This window comes from Pseudophryne corroboree, chromosome 1, assembly GCF_028390025.1.
Source record: "Pseudophryne corroboree isolate aPseCor3 chromosome 1, aPseCor3.hap2, whole genome shotgun sequence".
Classification (NCBI taxonomy): Eukaryota; Metazoa; Chordata; class Amphibia; order Anura; family Myobatrachidae; genus Pseudophryne; species Pseudophryne corroboree.
In genome coordinates, this window is record NC_086444.1 from 994,754,019 (window position 1) to 994,774,809 (window position 20,791).

The following is a 20,791-nucleotide window of genomic DNA, read 5'->3' on the forward strand; positions in this document are numbered from 1 at the left end:
ATAGTGGGGTTGATTTAATTGCTGCTCTGGCGAGTAAGTACGTGCATATGCTACACTTACGTTTCGGCAAGGATCGCAGATTCTTGTACTCAGCTGTGTGGCTGCAAACAGAAAATCTATGATATTTGGGTGATTGCTCCCATAGCCATATTGTGGCACTGGCACTTTGAGGGCATCACCTGTAGTTGACTCAACCCCACTGAATGCTTTGTTTCATGCTACATTTACATTTATAAAGCAGGCTTGCTTTGCTAATGTTATCTGGGTGGGAATTTGGAGCCTAAAAGCACAGTGATGGCCTGACATAGATATTGGACATAAGGGTAACTGCCCTTCTCCATGCTGACCAGGTTGTCAAAGTCAGAAAAATATCACGCTGCACATTGCCATATATGCACCTCATGCGTGTGCCCGCTGCACGTGCACAGGCCCTCCCGTGTGTGCGCATATTCGCAGTCGCGTGCACGCTCAGGCGCACGGTATGTGCATTTACGGTAGAGTTTGTGCGCGTCTAGCATGCGACTTAATCAAAATAATGTATTTTAGAAGTTAATATTCCCCTCAATAATGTCAGTAAATCAGTTTAATCTGTCGAATGCCAGATTATTGCCAATACAGGGGGATATGTTACAGAGTCTTTTTCTTGTGGTATTGGCTTCTGTAACCTGAAGCCTAATTAACATCCCTATACTGTAGCCTTGGCTAATTAGCATTTGAATAACCAAGATCACATGGTCAGCTCAGCTCACTGATACAGCTAGCCCACATGCTGTGAAAGACGCACACTTCCTGTGGATCACACCCCCCCACAGCTGGAACGCAGGTATGATATATCCACTGGAAATCACAGGGCTCACTCACTCTGGACCAACCTAGCATCCAGAAGCATGGCTTGCTCGTCACCAGGACTGATCTCCTTACGAAGGCTAAGTATTGTATACACATGGCTTAATGGCATAGAATAGTTAAATGTGTTTGTGGTAAAGTAGTTGTGAAATGATTGGCATAGAATAGTTAGTTTGGAGATACAAATGGCTTAAGGTTAATGATGCTTGTGCAGTTATGTGATTGTTGTATGGTTGTGATGATACTCTATGAAATCTGTAATGAATTGGAACAGTAGACAATCTGTAGCATAGCATTTCTGGTATACATTTATGGATGGTGATGTATAACAGATTATAGTAGTTTTACATGATGCATCTTGCTGAAGGTTAGAAGTCAAAACATACTTCCTTTTGTTACTGTAGTCATGTGCTTGTAGCAATAGCAGGCTGATACTTGTGGGTACCTGGTAATCTGGCCTTGTGATGGCTCATATGGACAGCATGAGATATGTGGTGCTGATTCTGGAAGGATAGCATAGTCAGCATACCATATGCTCTGGTTATGGAGATACTGTGTTGGCTTGAAATTGTGAAAGGTGATTTAGATGGTTTGGAATTGTAAAATCAGCACATATGCATTATATTGAAGCTTAGACATTTTGGAATATAGTGGAGTCTTATGTCTTCTGCTATGTGATTATGGTGTAGCAAAGAATGCCATGTGTTTGGACTTGCAAATCTAAAATGGCTGCTGGCATTCCCTTTTGAACCATATGTTACAGACTTTGGAATCATGGGAGTTTTTCCCAAAATGGAGTCTAGCTTCTGTCCCATGCGGTATTGTAGGGACCATTGTGTTGTTGCTGTGTGTTATGTATATAGGGACAGCCAGCCTGGGTGAGCTCAAGTTTCTCAACAAAAAAGGTTCTCAGCATTGACTAACTGCGCAGCGATCATACCCACATGTGTAAATTCTCTGCAACCATATTTATCTCCTATTTTGTTGTAAGCCATTCTCTCTCTCCTTCCCCCTTAAATGTAATTGTGTCTTTGTTGTATTTTAACGTGTAGTAACTCGGTTAGGTATTTTATGTTATTTTGGTAGTGTATAACTTGTATTGTGTATTCTTTTGCAATTGAACGTTCATTCTCTCCCTTAAAGGTGTTAGAACCTTAGACCGGTATTTGAGTGTTTATTATATTGCTAAAGGGTTCTCAGAGCGTCACAGACGCTCATACAGCTTTTAAGCTAACAAGGTTACACTGCATTACATCTACACATTATCACTGCACAAAGGTTTAAAGTATAAGTACATTCCTTAAGGTATAGTTATTAAAGTTTAATTCTGTAAGTGTCTGCGACGCCTGTGTTCACACCCTGTACACAGCGTCTGCTACGCTAAGGGCGTACCCTTGCGGTACTTTGTGCGCCAATTGCGTACTGTGTCTCTTAACCTTTTAGAGTGTTTAATATAGGATATATTAGGCTTTGTCAAGGTGCTAGTCAATTATTTCTGCCACCCTGTTGATCACTGTGACTGAATAATTGGCAGCAAATATCACTTCCAAATTCTCTTGAGATTTTTTTTTTAGTAAACTTTTGTATTTGACCTGAAACATATTATATATCAGGCCTTTGTAATTGGCGTACGTCTCCCCAATTACACCCCAAAGTAGGGAAAGAAGACACACTACTCAACCCATGTGTGCCTCTTTCAGTCAAGGTTCTTGACAAATAGAGTGACTTTTGCTATGATCCATGATTGTTAGACAAGCAATACATGCTCTGCTGTAATAGAATTCAGGACTTACAGGCTTGGGGCTCGACAAGTCCTTATTACAGGAAGTAATGATTGTATGGTGTACACTGGCCGATATATATATCGGCTGCTCAATTGAACGGAAGATATATCGTGGGTGTGTGTCTGCCATATGTCTGTGAATATCGTCGTTCAGACAGACATATCGCATCGGCCATGCAGCACAGCTGATGGTTGATTTATATATGTAGATATGACGCATCGTGTTGTGTGTATGAGTGGTCTGCCGACCTGCACACTTGCTGCGGGCGCTGATGTCACAGCTGGGAGGGTGAATTCATATGCCCACCCAGCTGTATGGCAGGAACAGACATATTGAGTGACCGGTCAGTAAGTGTGTACACTTACTTTGAACAGCAACCCGGTCAGTGCAACAGCAGGTCCACCAACATATCTGTACGGTGTGTACTCTCTAGGCTTAGAACAGATGTTTTCAGAGTCTGTTGAACTACTATTTGGTTGAATTCCACTAGCACCAAACCCAAACCGATCCCCCACCCCCCTTCAGTGATGCCTTTTCTTTTTCATCCACTAGGGGTCACTGGAGTACTCTTGGGATATGGACGGCTTCCACAGGTACAAGGCACTGAATATTTAAATTTAGAACTCTCCTCCCCTCCATATCCCAGAGTACCTCCAGTGTTTTTTCTGTGCTCATAGTAGCAACAGGCTTGTGTGGAGCTTATCCACACTTCTTTTGAATATTTTTATTTTTGATGTCTGCTTTTCATTTTTACAAGCACATCCCTTCCCAGTGTCTGTAAAAACGTGTGTCCGGGATAGTGCCGCTGCACGGAGGCAGCGCATGGCGTGTCAGTCCTCACAAAGCACCCTCACAGCCACACGCAGCCCACTGACTGCTGCTACAGCTGGACGGAGCTTACAGATAGAAGCCCCGTCACAGCCATCGCTACTGAAGTCAGGTATGCTGGGGGGACTGGGCAGTCAGCGCACGCTGCCGCCCCGCTGTGTGGGGAATATGTAACATGCGCCCGCACCCGCCTCCTTACAGGCCGCCCGCCCCAGCCGCTCCGGCAACCGCTCCTCCGCCGCTAGGACCCACCACCCGCCGCTCTCACCCGCCGTCCGCCGCTGCAGGACCGCTCTCCACTACAGCGCTCCCCGGCTCCCTGCACCCGATCTCGGACTGACGGATGCCCGTTCCTCGGTACCTCCCGCTCAGACAGCGGTACCAGGGCCACAGGGGAGGGAGCAGAAGGGGGGGAAGGATGCATGACATTAGCGGAGGGCTGCATAAGGGGGGTGACAGCATTAATGACATAGGCTATTAAGCCTATATTAACGGGTTTGCTGCAATAGTTACAGGTTATAGGAATATACCCTGCACTGTGATCAGGACTGTAAGCATGGCATGGTGGCCATTTTAACCATGCTTCCTGTTTCTTCCTGTTGTGATTCCAGAACGTTCCTGTCCTACATCTCTACTCCACCGGAGGCGCAGGGGTGTTAGTGGGAATTTGGGATCAGATTTCATATAGTACTGGCGTGCACTGCACTTGGCCAGATATAGATATAGATATATATATATATGACACTTTAGTACTGTTTTACGGAGTCGTGCAAGTTGTCTGTCTTTGTATATTGTGTTGTCTGTGTGCATAATGAGTAAGGCACCAGCAAAAACAAAAAAGCAGTTTCCCTGCCATGTTTGTAAGAGTGTGTTACCGGATGTATCTACCACATGTACGGTATGTTTTGTGGATTCAGCTACGAATACAATTTCGGCTCCGGTTTCAAAGCCGGTTTCATCCCCAGACCTGCCATGGGCTATGCTAGCGGATGTCATGGCTGGATTGCAATCAGAATTGGTCGCCGCTCCACATGAGCGGGAAGCGGCAAGATCTGAGTCTAGGGTGAGACCGCTAGAACTACCGGAGGGGTCTCAGCCTTGCCAAAAGTCCAAGTCCATTTTGGGTAGAAGGGATAAATTTAATTTGTCTTTTGATTTACCAGTTTCTGCTATGTTGCATTCTGACGATTCTATGCCAGACCTCAGTGCGCAAGATGAAGGTGAGGAGGGCGAAGTAGACCAGCAGTCAGATAGTGAAGATATTGACAGCCCAGGCATTGATAATCTCATCAGAGCGGTGCGTCAGTCTCTGAAGTTTACAGAGACTGAGGAGCCTCTGACAAATGATGAGGTCGTCTTTGCTAAACGACAGAGGACTCTGATGTGTTTTCCTGTTTCGGAATCTCTTAATAAGATGTTACTAGAAACACGAAAGAATCCGGATAAACGGTTTTCTATACCTCGCAGATTTAAGTCTAGTTACCCGTTTCTAGAGTCTGTGACAGCTACATGGGAGAATCCGCCATTGGTGGATTCGTCTGTGTCTAAACTTACAAAGAAATTAACCATACCAGTTCCAACGGCTACTACGCTTAAAGACCCTTCAGACCGTAAATTAGAAGCTATGCTAAAGTCCATGTATATAGCATCAGGTGTGTTGCTTAGACCTGGGTTGGTTGGCATTTGGGTAACTAAGGCGCTAATGGTATGGATAACAGAACTCAAGTCTGCCCTACGTGACGATCACCTTATACTTCTCGCTGATCAAATCTGGGAAGCTGCTGATTATCTATGTACAGCTTCTACTGACGTCTGTCAGCTCACTTCTCGCCTTTGCTCGTCGTGCTGTAACTAGCGACGATGAATCTGGCTGCGCTCTTGGCAAGCGGAGGTCAAAAGAGGTACAGAGGCGTTACCTTACGGTGGCGAGAAGTTGTTTGGTCCTGAATTGGACAAATGGATTTCTGAGGCCACGGGAGGAAAGTCTGTTTTCTTACCATTGCCTCCAATGGTACCTAGACGGAAATACTCGGGCCCGGCGTTCAAATCCTTTCGGCCTCAGCCCTTTCGAGGCCGTGGTAGAGGACCAGCCACGCCCGGTGGTCGAGGGCGTGGTTTCCAACAAACCAACGCCAGTCGTCAAGACGCTAAGGTCACCGACAAGCTAGTGGCATGACGGACTCCCAGCCCATCTTGGATCTCCAATTGTGGGAGCACGCCTTCAGACGTTTTTTATTTGGCGTGGTTCCAGACGTCCACAGATGGGTGGATCCGCAATTTAGTGTTAAAAGGTTACAAAATAGAGTTCGACTGTCTCCCGCCACTGCGGTTTTTCAAGACAGGACTGCCTGTGTCGGACGACAAGAGAGCGGTTCTGCAAATTGCCATTCAGTCTCTGCTGGAGTCAGCAGTTTTGATTCTGGTCCCTGTACACCAACAAGGTCAGGGTTATTATTCCAGTCTATTTGTGGTACCAAACCCGGATGGCTCGGTCAGGCCAATATTGAACTTGAAGGGCCTCAATCAGTACGTCACTTACTACAAATTCAAGACGGAATCTCTGCGGTCAGTAATTGCAGGTTTAGAGCCACAGGAATTCATGATTGCGCTGGATCTCAAGGATGCGTACTTACACATTCCGATTTGGCCACCTCATCAGAGGTTCTTGCGGTTTGCAATACGGCAGAACCATTACCAGTTTCAGGCTCTAACGTTTGGCCTCTCGTCAGCGCCTCGGGTATTCACCAAAGTGATGTCTGTGATGATAGCTCATCTCAGATCACTGGGAGTGATAATAGTTCCGCACTTAGACGATCTGCTCATTAAAGCTTCCTCTCAACAGATGCTCCTCCAACATGCGTTGCTAACGTACGATGTACTAGTTCAGCACGGTTGGATTGTCAACTTGAAGAAATCGCATCTGATTCCGTCTCAACTACTCCAATTCCTAGGTATGATTCTCGATACGGTAAATCAAAGAATTTACCTACCAGAACAGAAAGTACAGGTCATTCGTCATCTGGTACAATTAGTGCTCAAGCCACGCACAGTCTCGGTACATTTGTGCATTCGCCTCTTAGGCACAATGGTGGCGGCTTTCGAAGCGCTTCAGTTCGGTAGATTTCACTCACGTCCTTTTCAACTGGATGTGCTCGCACAGTGGTCGGGCTCGCATCTGCAGATTCACCACAGGGTGAGGTTGTCGCCACGGGCCAGAGTATCTCTACTCTGGTGGCTCAAAGTACACAATCTAACTGCAGGGAAACGGTTCAGCGCCTGGAATTGGATAATTCTAACGACGGACGCGAGTCTCAGAGGTTGGGGGGAGCTGTAGTTCAAAATTGTCAGCTCCAGGGTCTCTGGGCGGATCACGAAAGATTGCTGTCTATAAATGTCCTGGAACTCCGGGCAATTTACAATGCGCTACGACAAGCAGTGCACATGCTTCGGTCTCAGACTGTCCAGGTGCAGTCAGACAATGCGACGGCGGTCGCATACATCAACAAACAAGGAGGAACGAGAAGCCGCATGGCAATGCGGGAAGTAGCTCGAATCCTCAATTGGGCCGAGCATCACCAAGTGATATTGTCGGCAGTGTTCATTCCGGGAGTGGACAACTGGGAGGCGGATTATCTCAGCCGTCGGGATTTTCATCCAGGAGATTGGGCATTAAATCCAGTAGTGTTTCACATGTTGGTCCAGAGGTGGGGTTACCCTCAGGTGGACCTGATGGCATCTCGCCACAATCCCCAAATGGCCCAGTATGTGTCCAGAATGCGAGATCCAAAGGCAGTGGCGGTGGATGCTTTCACAATCGCGTGGCCGTACAGCCTCGTGTACCTGTTTCCACCGTTTCCGCTGCTCCCTCTGTTGCTAAAACGGATCAAAAGAGAGTCCGCCACAGTCATACTAGTGGCGCCTCATTGGCCTCGGAGAGCTTGGTTCTCGGATCTCCGCGGTCTACTCGCAGATGATCCTTGGCCGCTCCCACTACGTCCGGACCTGTTACAACAGGGTCCGTTCCTTTACCCCGATTTTAGCGCGGCTGCGTTTGACCGGGTGGCTGTTGAGACGGCTCTCTTAAGAAGAGAGGGCATTCCAGAATCGCTTATACCAACCATGTTACGTGCTAGGAAGCCGGTTACGGCAGCTCATTATTACAGAATTTGGCGTGCCTATATAGGTTGGTGTGAAGCTCGGAAGTTTCCGACATCATCTTTCAAGTTATCCCGTCTTTTGTTATTTCTACAGACGGGGTTAGATGAAGGACTGCGTTTATCTACACTAAAGGTGCAGGTATCTGCGTTGTCAATTTATTTTCAAAGACGATTGGCTCTATTGCCGTCGGTACACACTTTTCTGCAGGATGTCCTCAGAGTACAGCCTCCATTTATTCCACCTACAGCGCCATGGGACTTGAATCTGGTTTTAGATTTCTTACAGTCTTCATATTTTGAACCCTTACAACAAGTGGATATTAAGTTTCTCACTTGGAAAACAATTTTTCTTCTAGCCTTAGCTTCGGCAAGGCGTGTTTCAGATTTGGGTGCCTCGTCATGCAAACCACCGTATTTGGTATTTCATGATGATAGAGCGGAACTTCGGACGAATCCCGCTTTCTTACCAAAGGTAGTGTCATCTATTCACATCAATCAACCAATAGTAGTTCCTGTGTTAACTGGAGATTCTGGAACTTTAGATGTGGTACGCGCACTACGCGTTTATGTTCCCCCGAACGTCTACAGTTCGTAAGATGGATATGTTGTTTGTTCTATATGATGCTGCCAAGATGGGTTGGCCAGCTTTTAAGCAGACCTTATCCAGATGGATAAAACTGAAAATACGTCAGGCTTACCTTCATGCTAGGTTACAGCCGCCTACATCAGTAACAGCTCATTCCACACGTTCTGTGGGAACTTCATGGGCAGCTGGTCGTGGAGCTTCTACGACACAGCTTTGCCGTGCGGCTACATGGTCTTCAGTGCACACGTTTGTGCGCTTTTACAAGTTTGATACGTTTGCGGCATCAGCATCTAGCTTTGGCCGCCTAGTGTTACAGGTGCCAAACAGCTCTCCCGCCCACGGGGGAAGCTTTGGTACGTCCCAAGAGTACTCCAGTGGGGTGTGGTTCATCAAATCGACAGTATCTAAGTCGACAATGTTTAGGTCGACAGGGTTTCTAGGTCGACATGTGCTAGGTCGACAGGTCTAAAGGTCGACATGAGGATTTTTTTATTTATTTTTGGTGTCGTTTTCTTCGTAGAGTGACCGGGATTCCAAATTAGTGCACCGCGTCCCCTCGCATGGCTCGCTTCGCTCGCCATGCTTCGGGCATGGTGCCTTCGCTTCGCTCGGCACAGATTATCGTTCCAATCGTAGTCCACGTGGATCGTTAAGTATGAAAAAATTCAAAAAAAGAAAAAAATGTGAAAAGCTCATGTCGACCTTTAGACCTGTCGACCTAGCACATGTCGACCTAGAAACCCTGTCGACCTTCCATCCATGTCGACCTAAACATTGTCGACCTAGATACTGTCGATCTTCAGACCGGATCCCCTCCAGTGACCCCTAGTGGATGAAAAAGAAAATAGGATTTTGGTACTTACCAGGTAAATCCTTTTCTTTGAATCCATAGGGGGCACTGGACGCCCATCCAGAGCAGTTTTACCTGGTTTGTGGTAAGTTCAGAGGATCTTATGGTAACACATTCTCACCGACTGGTTCGAAGTTTCAAGTTCTATCGGTTATGGTGTCAACTGTTTAGTTGTCAGTAACGTTATGTGTCAACTTTATTGTTGTCCATTATGTTATATGTAATTCTCCATTGTCAACCTCTCTATAGCTCCTGTTCGGCTCAGTAAAAAACACTGAGGTACTCTGGGATATGGAGGGAAGGAGAGTTCTAAATTTAAATATTCAGTGCCTTGTTCCTGCGGAAGCCGTACATATCCCAAGAGTACTCCAGTGCCCCCTATGGATTCAAAGAAAAGGATTTACCTGGTAAGTACCAAAATCCTATTTTCCCTCAGATTGAGCATATCATGGTTTTCAACACCCCATTTATATCAATAACTACATATAATTAATTTGTCAACCCAGGCAATAATTCATTTGTCAACCAGGCATGTAATCTGGTTACATGTATCTATGTATGATATGTAAATTAGTAACCTATAAAATAAGAAAACCGCAGATCAGTGACGTGTGTGTTCGGTAGAGTGCCATTCCTGCACATCAGCTGCTTTAGTTCTGGTGTGGCTGTTCTGTAGATCTAGCCCTGACAGAAATAACACTACATAGCCATTTATCTGGACTCAGGCCCTCTGCTTTATGAAGTGCTCACAAATGAATAATTACATTTTGTAATGGTTATACTTGTCTGATTTATTTTTTTAAATTTTTTTTTTGTGTGCAATTGAAACAATTACACGTGCACGTCATAGTCCTCGGGCACACTAGTCACGCCAGCATTGCTGCGACTAGAATGCACAGCGGCAAAGCTGAGCGTGGCTACATCTGTATGTACATTTCTTAGTAGTATTACATTTGCAGTAATCTGTGCTTTTCCTTTTTACTTAAGGTTCCCAATTAACTCAGCCAGCGAGTGTGAGTGACCAGAAATTAAGTGAGGTAAGTCCCAAATTCTAATGCCCTTCAGATCAAAATTTCAAGAGAGATGTATAAATGGATATGAAAGGGAGTACCAGTAACTTGCAAAGTACATCAACCTCATCTTAGAAAACAGGGGATCTGTGGTCTTATTTCAATAACACCTCTATATGGCAGCTTTAAGTAGGATGAGTCCTTTGAGTCTTAGGGGGTAATTCAGACCTGATCGCTGCTGTGCATTATCGCACAGTGGGCAGTCAGGTCTGTACTGTGCATGCACCGCAATGGGCGGTGCGCCGGACGACGGCATCGGTGGATGGTGCGAAAAAAGTGATCGCACGGGCGATCGCAATGTGACTGACAGGAAGAGGCCGTTTTGTAGGAGTGTCCGGGAAAACGCAGGCGGGACCAGGCGTTTGGAGGGAGTGTTTCTGACGTCCGCTCCGGCCCCGGTCATCGCAGCAGCGGAGTCCTGGGCTGAGCAGAGACTGCACAAACTCATGTTCGTGCAGCTCAGTTACAAATGCGATCCCATACCTGCACACAGCAAATACCCTCCCCTTGATCGCAGGGATGCAAAAAACGCACCCTAGTGATCAGGTCTGAATTACCCCCTTAGTCCCACGTGAGCTGTGCAATGTTACGGCATTCCTTAGAAGCCCCCTCCTACTCATCCCCCCCCCCTCCCCCCTTCCCTTCCCAATCACTCTCTCCCCTTTACCTTCCATCCCTCATTTAAAGAATTAAAACCCAGGTATCTATTACACACATGCTATATCTTGTCTGTTGTTGTTCCCGGCCTACTGCTGACTTCTGCACAGTACTTGATCAATACCGTTAATAAAACTAGCAGTATGTATAAGTGTAGTTATGAGCTGTGTATTACTGCAGTACTAAGCGTTTATAAGGATACAATATAGGTAAAAAAGTATGTTGCAGGAAAAGAAAATATATTTATGGTCACTAAAAACACATAAGCAACAGTTATCTGCACGCAATGAACTTGCACTGTAGGTGAAAAGTGCAAAACACTGGTTATATACATAAATGCCTGCACCACTCCACAAGTGATACTTGAGGATGGTTTTAAAATGATGATGAGTATATGTTACAGATGGAAGTCTGAGTGCTTTAGAAATGTAGAATATTATAGCTGAAGTGTGTTCTGTGAGATAATGCCATGGTCATGCATAGGGAAGCCAATCCCAGGCCATTTCTTTAATCCCAACTATCGGGATTGAAAAATGGCCGTGATTGGCTTTTTGCTATGTGGCCGCCCCCTCGCCCCACCCCGCCCCGCCCGCATAATTCACCATATCCCGCGGGTGGGAAACATCATCTGATCTCCCCTGGCGGCTCCCTGCAGCAGCTGACGGTGCAGCGTGACCTCTCGCGCTGCGGAGCCGGAACAAGGAAGCCGGGCAGCGTCTGAGCGTCCTGTGGACACTCAACGCTGATCCCTCAATCCCCGGGATTGGAGCTTCCAATCCCGGGATTGAATCCCGGCCATTTTTGTCCCTAAATCCCGGGATCCCGCCAATCCCGATCCCGGGATTGGCCACCATAGTCGTGCAGCATAGCTAAAGGCTGCACTTACAGATCTATCTGGCTGAAAGAATGTGAAAAGCATGAAATGATAGAAGTAGTTATGTTTTATGTGCTCATAAGAATGGCTTTAATTCACAGGAAATAACAAAGCCGCATGCTACCTCTGAAGCTGTCTTACTACATGATGTCACTGTTCTTCCATCCCCTGCTGAGCTGCAGACACCCACCACAGTGCCTTCTGTACCCCCAATGGTAACACCCTGGTCAGGTCAGTCTGTTTACTAAACCGCAATCCAATCCTACATGGATGTAAATCATTAATTCATACTTGCATGTGCCAGCATTTAATAAGTAGGTGGTACAGTGTACTTGGTTGAGAGAGACTACAAGCACCATGTGGTTTACATCTATAATGTCTCTTAAGATTTAAAGGTGCTTATATCCTTACATTTCCGTATTTCTATGAATAGAAGTTTAGAGAAAAAGAAGCACAAGGTGCATTTCTGTAATTCAACGTTTCTATTATATGTGTATATGCCTATATTCCCGGTGCGACTGTAACTGCATGCAAAATGGTACGTAGCGTAACATTTCTCTTTCATCCACTCGGGGACACTGGACTGACTTTAGACAGATGGGGTGTGAAGCTTGCAACCGGAGGTGTGGCACAATCTAACATCATACATTTTATACACAGCCGGATCCTCCCCCTTCACGCCCCCCATCCCTCAGTTTGAACAATCGTGCCTAGGAGGATACAGCACAAAACAGGAGCTCCTGCTCCATTACAGAAACTGAGGCTGCGTCAACCTATTGAAAAGGGGGACAAAAGTCTTCTGATTAGAGAGACAAAGATCCCAGCTAAAGGGATCTGCATCTCTCTACAGAAAATCCGGAGCACAGAGCAGCATCCTCTGGTCAGATCAAGTTAACTGTCTTAGAGTGAGTACTGGTTTTTAAGGAAAGAGTTTTGGTCTCTAGTATAGCTTAAAGATCCCAGCCAGTCCAGCTTAAAAGCACCACAACGCTGCTGCCTCCCAGCTCACTAGAACTATAAGCCCAGGCAGACTAGCAGCGCTGATCCCCTGCCCGCCCCCCCTACCTCCGCAGACACTGGTTTCGCGGCTAGCAGCCGCAGCATCCCCTGCACTTGCGTTACTGGCTCTTCAGGCGGGGGGGGGGGGGGGGGGGGGTCGCTCGCCCCTTCCCGCCGTACAACGTTCCCTCCCGCTAGCAGAAAGGCGCGGAGGGCTGGGGGAGACGGCGGGGGGATGAGACAGTGAGGCAACCGGGGCTAGTCTTTAGAATGCGCTGGCGGTGGTGGGGAGAGGGGGGGGGGGGGGCACACTGCTGCTAGTAAGAGATATCCAGGCTGGGCACTTAATGATGTGTAGGTAAAAATTTAGTGGCGACCATCTTAAAATAAGTAAGTGGCGCCAACATGCTTAACAGGGTAAAATAACGCCCCCTTTAGTGGAGTCATTTTCCTGGCCAGTCAGAACAGAGGGAGGGGATTTAGGATAGAGCATTACGCCCTCTGTTGGTAGCTTTTATTTAGGCTCGGCTGCAAAGGATTTTCAGTGTATTCTAACAAGCATTTTTATGCTTTATATTTTCAAGGGACTTCTAAAAGATCCTGAGCAAATAAAGGAAACGACTGGATCACAACCCCGACCTCAGAGCTAAAAAACAGTTGGGTGTGCGAGGGTTGCAACGAGGCTGGTGTTAATGAATATTTTTTTTAAAATAAATTATTTTTTAGTATTTAAATAAACCAGCCAGGTGAATCCAGTATACCTTTACTCTCTACATCCGTTACGGTCCTTCTAACCCTATTATAAAAAGGGTGAAAGCACTGAGGAGTGCTCTGTGGGGGTGCAGATTCAACATGTCAAAAGCACCAACCAAGATCACTAAAACTTATTATTTTTGCACAAAATGTAATAAGAAGAGCACAAGGGTGGGCAGCTCCGGGGTGTGCGATTCATGTTTATGTAAGGACGCTCAACCCGGAAGCAGTGCTCCACCAAGGTCATAGGAGCAAGCCCTGGCAGATATTTCCAAAGAAATGGCAGAATCCCGCAAACAGCAGTCAGAATGGGCTATGGGATTTTCAAAGACCATGGAGGAATTTCAGATTAAATTAACCCCTCCTGTGCAAGCATTAAGCAGTGTACGCAAGGCAGTTAAGAGACCCCTCCCTATCTTACAAGAGTCAGAGGAGGAAGAAGAGGAAGGTGAAGTAATTGAGTCTGCCTTAGAGGGCGGTACTCAGGAGGAGGACACAGAGGTTAGGGGTTTAGATTCCCTCATAGAAGCGGTAAAGGAGGTCCTTAACTTCAAGGAGGAAGAAGTTAAGGAACCGGAGAGTTTCGATTTAGTTGAATCCCAAAAGCCGTTGTCAGCAGTGTTCCCTATTCCTCAAACTCTCCAGACTCAGATGGCAAAAGCTTGGAAGCAACCAGATAAACGCTTCCAAGTGCCAAGGAGGTTTGAAGCCAATTACCCATTACCTAAGAGTGTAATGGCTAAGTGGGAGGTACCGCCCATTGTGGACGCTTCGCTAGCAAGGTTATCAAAGAAAACCATTTTACCAATACCTAGCGTAACAGCCTTAAAAGATACGTCAGAACGCAAGGTAGACACTGCATTGAAATCAATTTTTGTAGCAGCAGGTGCATCGCACAGGTCTAGTATTATTAGTGCTTGGGTAAACAAGGCCATTGTCGCATGGGCTGGGCCACTGAGGAAGACAATGGTCTGGAGGAGATTTCTCAGCTAGTGGAGCATATACGAGAATCAGCTACTTATATCTGCCAGGCTTCGAAGGACGCTAGTAAAATAGCGTCCCGCATATCAGCTTCGGCCATATTGGCAAGAACAATTTTATGGCTCAGGCAGTGGCAGGTGGACTCCGATTCCAAGAGAGGGCAGTGGTGGTGAGATGTTATTTGGTCCGGATTTAGACAAATGGATTTCTTTTTCATCCACTAGGGGTCACTGGAGTACTCTTGGGATATGGACGGTGTTAGCAAGGACAGGCACTGAATATTTAAATTTAGTAACTCTCCTCCCCTCCATACTCCCAGAATACCTCAGTGTTTTTTCGTTGCTCACATGGATAGAAGCACAAAGCGTGGAGCTCCTCCACATATTTTACTTTTAGGTTATGTTGTTTTTTATTCTTTTTTCTAATTACACTCCCTTCCCAGCTTACACAAAAGCTCTGGGTCCGGGATTACAGAAGCTGCTGCATGCAGCTCTTGGCGTGTCTGTCCTCACATTAGGAGCCCCCTCTCAGCCACAAGCAGCTCAGCTAACTTCAGCTGAGGCTGCAGAAAGGACTGGACGGAGCTTGCTGGAGAAGCCCCGTCAGCCCAAGAGCACAGGTCAGCTACCTTCAGCTGAGACTACAGAACGGAGCTTGCTAGAGAAGCCCAGTCAGAGCACAGGATCACAGGTATTTATGACCGGGGCGGCAGCGTGAGTGGGGGACTGCTATGTGCGTCGCCCGAGGTCATCCCGCTGCTCCGCTCCCCGCCACCGCTGATAACAGCTCCCCGCCGCCGCTCCCCTACTCCTGACCGCCGCTCAGAGGGACGCACTGGACGGCCGCTACAAGCGCCGTTTTCAGCGCTCCCTGCTTGTTGTGCACAATCAGACCGCGGACAGCGTTCAGTGCTGCCGCGGTCTGTCCCTGTAACGGCCGGAGGATCCGTCACTTTGGGGAAGGAAGCTGCCGGCGTGTCTGCTCACTCAGACCGCGGACAGCGTTCACTGCTGCCACGGTCTGTCTCGGTAACGGCCGGCAGCTCAGCTTAACAGTCGCTACCAGCGCTCCCTGACCACGCTAAGGGGAGAAGCAGGGGGGGGGGGGGGGGGGGAGAGATGCCGGCGCCTCTGATCACTCAGACCGCGGACAGTGCACACTGCTGCCGCGGTCTGTCTCTATAAAACAGCCCTTTAGTAACTAGTGGGCTCATGCTGGGCAGTCAGGAGTTTTCCCAGTCCCTATTACATGATTACATGCAGCGCAGCTGCAGGGGGGGAGAGATTATTCCACAGCAGCAGCAATAGGCAGCCTCTGCTAAAGAAATGGCTGCATTGTGTTATATATGCATACGTATTATACAAGCACTTATTATACCATAGAAAATGTATATAAATTCTATATGTATATATGTTCACGTAAGGAAATATGCTATATGTTCTTTGACTATAAGCACATGGAGGCCATTTTAATCATACTTTGTTTCTTTTCCAGAACGTTCCTGTCCTACAACACTGCTCCACCGGATGGCGCAGGGGTTTTAGTAGGAATTTTTGGATCAGGTTTCTTATAGTCTGCCCATATACACATTTTAGTAATTTTACTGAGGTGGAATTTGTCTGTCTTTGTCTATTTATTTGTCTGGTTACATAATGAGTAAGTCACCAGCAAAAACGAAAAAGTAGTTTCACTGCAATGCCTGTCAGAGGGGTTCCGGTGGGTTCTATCACATGCACCGTATATTTTATACTCCCATTTCATCTCCGATTTTGCAAAGATAGTTATCATTTGCCTTATAAATTCCCAGTTTCTGCTATGTTGCAATCCTGACGATTCTATGCCAGGCCTAACTGCGCAAGATGAATATGGGAAGGGTGAATAGACCAGCAGTCAGATAGTGTGGGTGCGTCAGTCTCTGAAGTTTACAGAGACTGAGGAACCTCTGACAAATTATAAGGTGGTCTTTACTAGACGACACATCTCCAGCGTGTTTATTATTTTTTTTGGAATCTCTAAATAAGATGTTAATATAGAATCCTGATACACAGGTTTCTAAACCTCGCCGATTTAAGTCTAGTTACCCGTTTCCAGAGTCAGTGACATCTCCATGGGAGCTATGCTAAAGTCGATGTATACAGCAGCAGGGGTGTTGCTTCGACCGCGTTTGGTTGGCATTTTGGTAACTACGGCGCTGCTTGTATGGATAACAGGACTCAGGTCCGCCCTACAAGACGACCACCTTGTACTTCTCGCTGATCAAATCTGCAAAGCTGCTGATTATCTACGTACAGCTTCTACGGACGTCTGACTAGTCAGTTCTCGCCTTTCAGCGTCACTAGTTGCAGCACGACAAGCGCTCTGGCTGCGTCCTTGGCAGGCGGAGGCATAGGTCGAGAGAAGAATAGAACCATTACCTTACGTGAAAAGTTGTTTGGTCCTAAATGGGACAAATGGATTTTTCAGACCAAGGGGAGGCAAGTCTGCATTCCTATTATTGCTTCCAACGGTACCTAGACGGATATACTCTGAACCAGTGTTCAAATCCTTTAGACCTCAGCCCTTTCGAGGCCGTGGTAGAGGAACAACTACACCTGGTGGACGAGGCAGAGGACGTGGTTTTCAACAAACCACCACCCGTCGTCAAAACGCTAAGGTCACCGGCATGCCAGTGGCATGATGGGCTTCCAGTCCATCTCGGATCTCCAGTTGTGGGGGCACGCCTTCATACGTTCCATTTGGCGTGGTTCCAGACATCCACAGATGGTTGGATCTACAATTTAGTGGTAAAAGGTTACAAAATAGAGTTAGATTGTCTCCCACCACTGTGGTTTTTTAAGACAGGACTGCCTGTGTCAGAAGACAGACAAGAAGGCAGTTCTGCAAATTGCCATTCAGTCTCTGCTGGATTCAGCAGTTTTGATTCCGGTCCCTGTTCACCAACAAGGTCAGGGTTATTGTTCCAGTCTTTTTGTAGTACCAACGCCGGATGCCTCGGTCAGACCAACATTGAACTTAAAGGGTATCAATCAGTACGTCACTTACTACAGATTCAAGATGGAATCCCTGCAGGCAGTAATTGCAGGTTTAGAGCCACAGGAATTTGTGATTGCTCTGGATCTCAAGGATGCGTACTTACATATTCCAATTTGGCCACCGCATCAGAGGTTCTTGCATTTTGTGGTATGACAAAACCATTACCAGTTTCAGGCTCTACCGTTTGGCCTCTCGTCAGTGCCTCGGGTATTCACCAAAGTGATGTCTGTGATGATAGCTCATCTCAGACCCCTGGGAGTGATAATAGTTCCGTACTTGGACGATCTGCTCATCAAAGCTCCGTCTCAACAGATGCTCCTCCAACATGCGTTGCTGACGTACAGTGTACTAGTTCAGCACGGTTGGATTGTCAACTTCAAGAAATCACATCTGATTCCGTCTCAATTACTTCAATTCCTAGGAATGATTCGCGATACGGTAGATCAAAGAATTTAACTACCAGAACAGAAAGTACAGAGTATTCATCATCTGGTACAATTAGTGCTCAAGCCACGCACAGTCTCGGTACATTTGTGCATTCGACTGTTAGGCAAAATGGTGGCGGCTTTCGAAGCGCTTCAGTTCGGAAAATTTCACTCACGTCCTTTTCACAGTGGTCGGGCTCGCATCTGCACATTTACCAGAGGGTGAGGTTGTCTCCACGGGCCAAAGTATCTCTACTCTGGTGGCTCAAAGTACACAATCTAACTGGAGGGAAACAGTTCGGCGTCTGGAATTGGATAATTCTAACGACGGACATGAGTCTCAGAGGTTGGGGAGCTTTGGTTCAAAATTGTCAGCTCCAGGGTCTCTGGGCGGATCACGAAAGATTGTTGTTTATAAATGTCCTGGCACTCCGGGCAATTTATAATGCGCTACGACAAGCAGTGCACATGTTCTGGTCTCAGACTGTCCAGGTGAAGTCAGACAACACGACGGCGGTCGCATACATCAACAAACAAGGAGGAACGAGAAGCCGCATGGCCATGCGGGAAGTAGCTTGAATCCTCAATTGGGCCGAGCATCACCAAGTGATATTGTCGGCAGTGTTCATTCCGGGAGTGGACAACTGGTAGGCGGATTATCTCAGCCATCTGGATTTTCATACAGGAGATTGGGCATTAAATCCAGTAGTGTTTCACATGTTGGTCCAGAGGTGGGGTTACCCACAAGTGGATCTGATGGCATCTCGCCACAATCGCCAAACGGCCCAGTATGTGTCCAGAACGCGAGATCCAAAGGCAGTGGCGGTGCTCACAATCGCGTGGCCGTACAGCCTCGTGTGTCTGTTTCCACCGTTTCAGCTGCTCCCTCTGTTGCTAAAACGGATCAAACGAGAGTCCGCCACAGTCATACTAGTGACACCTCATTGGCCTCGGAGAGCTTGGTTCTCGGATCTCCGCGGGCTACTCGCAGACTATCCTTGGCCGCTCCCGCTACGTCCGGACCTGTTACAACAGGGTCCGTTCCTTTACCCCGATTTAGCGCGGCTGCGTTTGACGTGGTGGCAGTTGAGACCGCTCTCTTAAGAAGAGAGGGCATTCCAGAATCGGTTATACCAACCATGTTACGTGCTAGGAAGCCAGTTCTGGCAGCTCATTATTACAGAATTTGGCGTGCCTATATAGGTTGGTGTGAAGATCGGTAGTTTCCGACATCTTTCAAGTTATCCCGTCTTTTGTTATTTCTACAGATGGGGTTGGATGGAGGACTGCGTTTATCTACACTAAAGGTGCAGGTCTCTGCTTTGTCAATTTACTTTCAAAGACGTTTGGCTCTATTGCCGTCTGTACACACCTTTCTGCAAGTTGTCCTCAGCGTACAGCCTCCATTCATTCCACCTACAGCACCATGGGACTTGAATCTGGTTTTAGATTTTTTACAGTCTTCATATTTTGAACCCTTACAACAAGTGGATATTAAGTTTCTCACTTGGAAAACAATTTTTCTTCTAGCCTTAGCTTCGGCAAGGCGTGTTTCAGATTTGGGTGCCTCGTCATGCAAGCCACCGTATTTGGTGTTTCATGATGACAGAGCGGAACTTCGGACGATTCCCACTTTCTTGCCAAAGGTATTGTCATCTTTTCACATCAATCAACCAATAGTAGTTCCTGTGTTAACAGCAGATTCTGGAACTTTGGATGTGGTACGCGCATTACGCGTTTATGTATCCCGAACGTCTACAGTTCGTAAGACGGATACGTTGTTTGTTCTCTATGATGCTGCCAAGACGGGTTGGCCAGCTTCTAAGCAGACCTTATCCAGATGGATTAAACTGACCATACGTCAGGCTTACCTTCATGCTAGGTTACAGCCGCCTACATCAGTAACAGCTCATTCCACATGTTCTGTGGGAACTTCATGGGCAGCTGGTCGTGGGGCTTCTACGACGCAGCTTTGCCGTGCGGCTACATGGTCATCAGTGCACACGTTTGTGCGCTTTTACAAGTTTCATACATTTGCGACGACAGCATCTAGCTTTGGCCGCCTAGTGTTACAGGTGACAAACAGCTCTCCCGCCCACGGGGGAAGCTTTGGTACGTCCTAAGAGTACTCCAGTGACCCCTAGTGGATGAAGAAGAAAATAGGATTTTGGTACTTACCAGGTAAATCCTTTTCTTTGAATCCATAGGGGACACTGTACGCCCACCCAGAGCAGTTTTACCTGGTTTGTGGTAAGTTCAGTGGATCTTCTGGTAACACATTCTCACCGACTTGTTCAAATTTTCAAGTTCTATCGGTTATGGTGTCAACTGTTTAGTTGTCAGTTAAGTTATGTGTCAACTTTATTGTTGTCCGTTATGTTATAATGTTATATGTAATTCTCCATTGTTCATCCTCACTATCGCTCCTGTTCGTCTCAGGAAAAAACACTGAGGTATTCTGGGAGTATGGAGGGGAGGAGAGTTACTAAATTTAAATATTCAGTGCCTGTCCTTGCTAACACCGTCCATATCCCAAGAGTACTCCAGTGCCCCCTATGGATTCAAAGAAAAGGATTTACCTGGTAAGTACTAAAATCTTTTTTTCGCAGGCAACTGGAGGGAAATATACCTTTCTACCTACTTCTTATTCGAGAACCACGCCACAGGTTAAAAGGGGTTATTCTGGACCAGCGTTTAATTAATTTCGATCGCAGTCCTTTCGAGCCAGAGGAAGAGGTTTTGGTGCGCAATCTTGTGAAAACAGAGGTAGAGGTCGTTCCCAGTCAACAGCTAGGAAGCAGGACAAGCCTGCTTACAAGCCCGTGGCATGACGGTCTCCCGGCTCACTGGGGTCTCCCTTGGTGGGCGCACGGTTGGAAGGGTTTCGGGACGCCTGGGCCAAAACCTCACCAGAAATCTGGGTCAACAAGATCATTTCCCAGGGTTAC

At 46.9% G+C, this 20,791-nt stretch overlaps 1 protein-coding gene across 1 annotated transcript in view; it reads left to right on the forward strand.

The window, feature by feature from the left end:
• OTUD4 (OTU deubiquitinase 4) overlaps positions 1-20,791 on the forward strand; it is a 109,296-nt gene that overhangs the window by 81,489 nt on the left and 7,016 nt on the right. The window contains exons 16-17 of the mRNA XM_063920605.1: positions 10,039-10,088; positions 11,754-11,883. Coding sequence (XP_063776675.1) covers positions 10,039-10,088; positions 11,754-11,883 — 180 coding nt within the window. The remainder of the gene's footprint in view (positions 1-10,038; positions 10,089-11,753; positions 11,884-20,791) is intronic.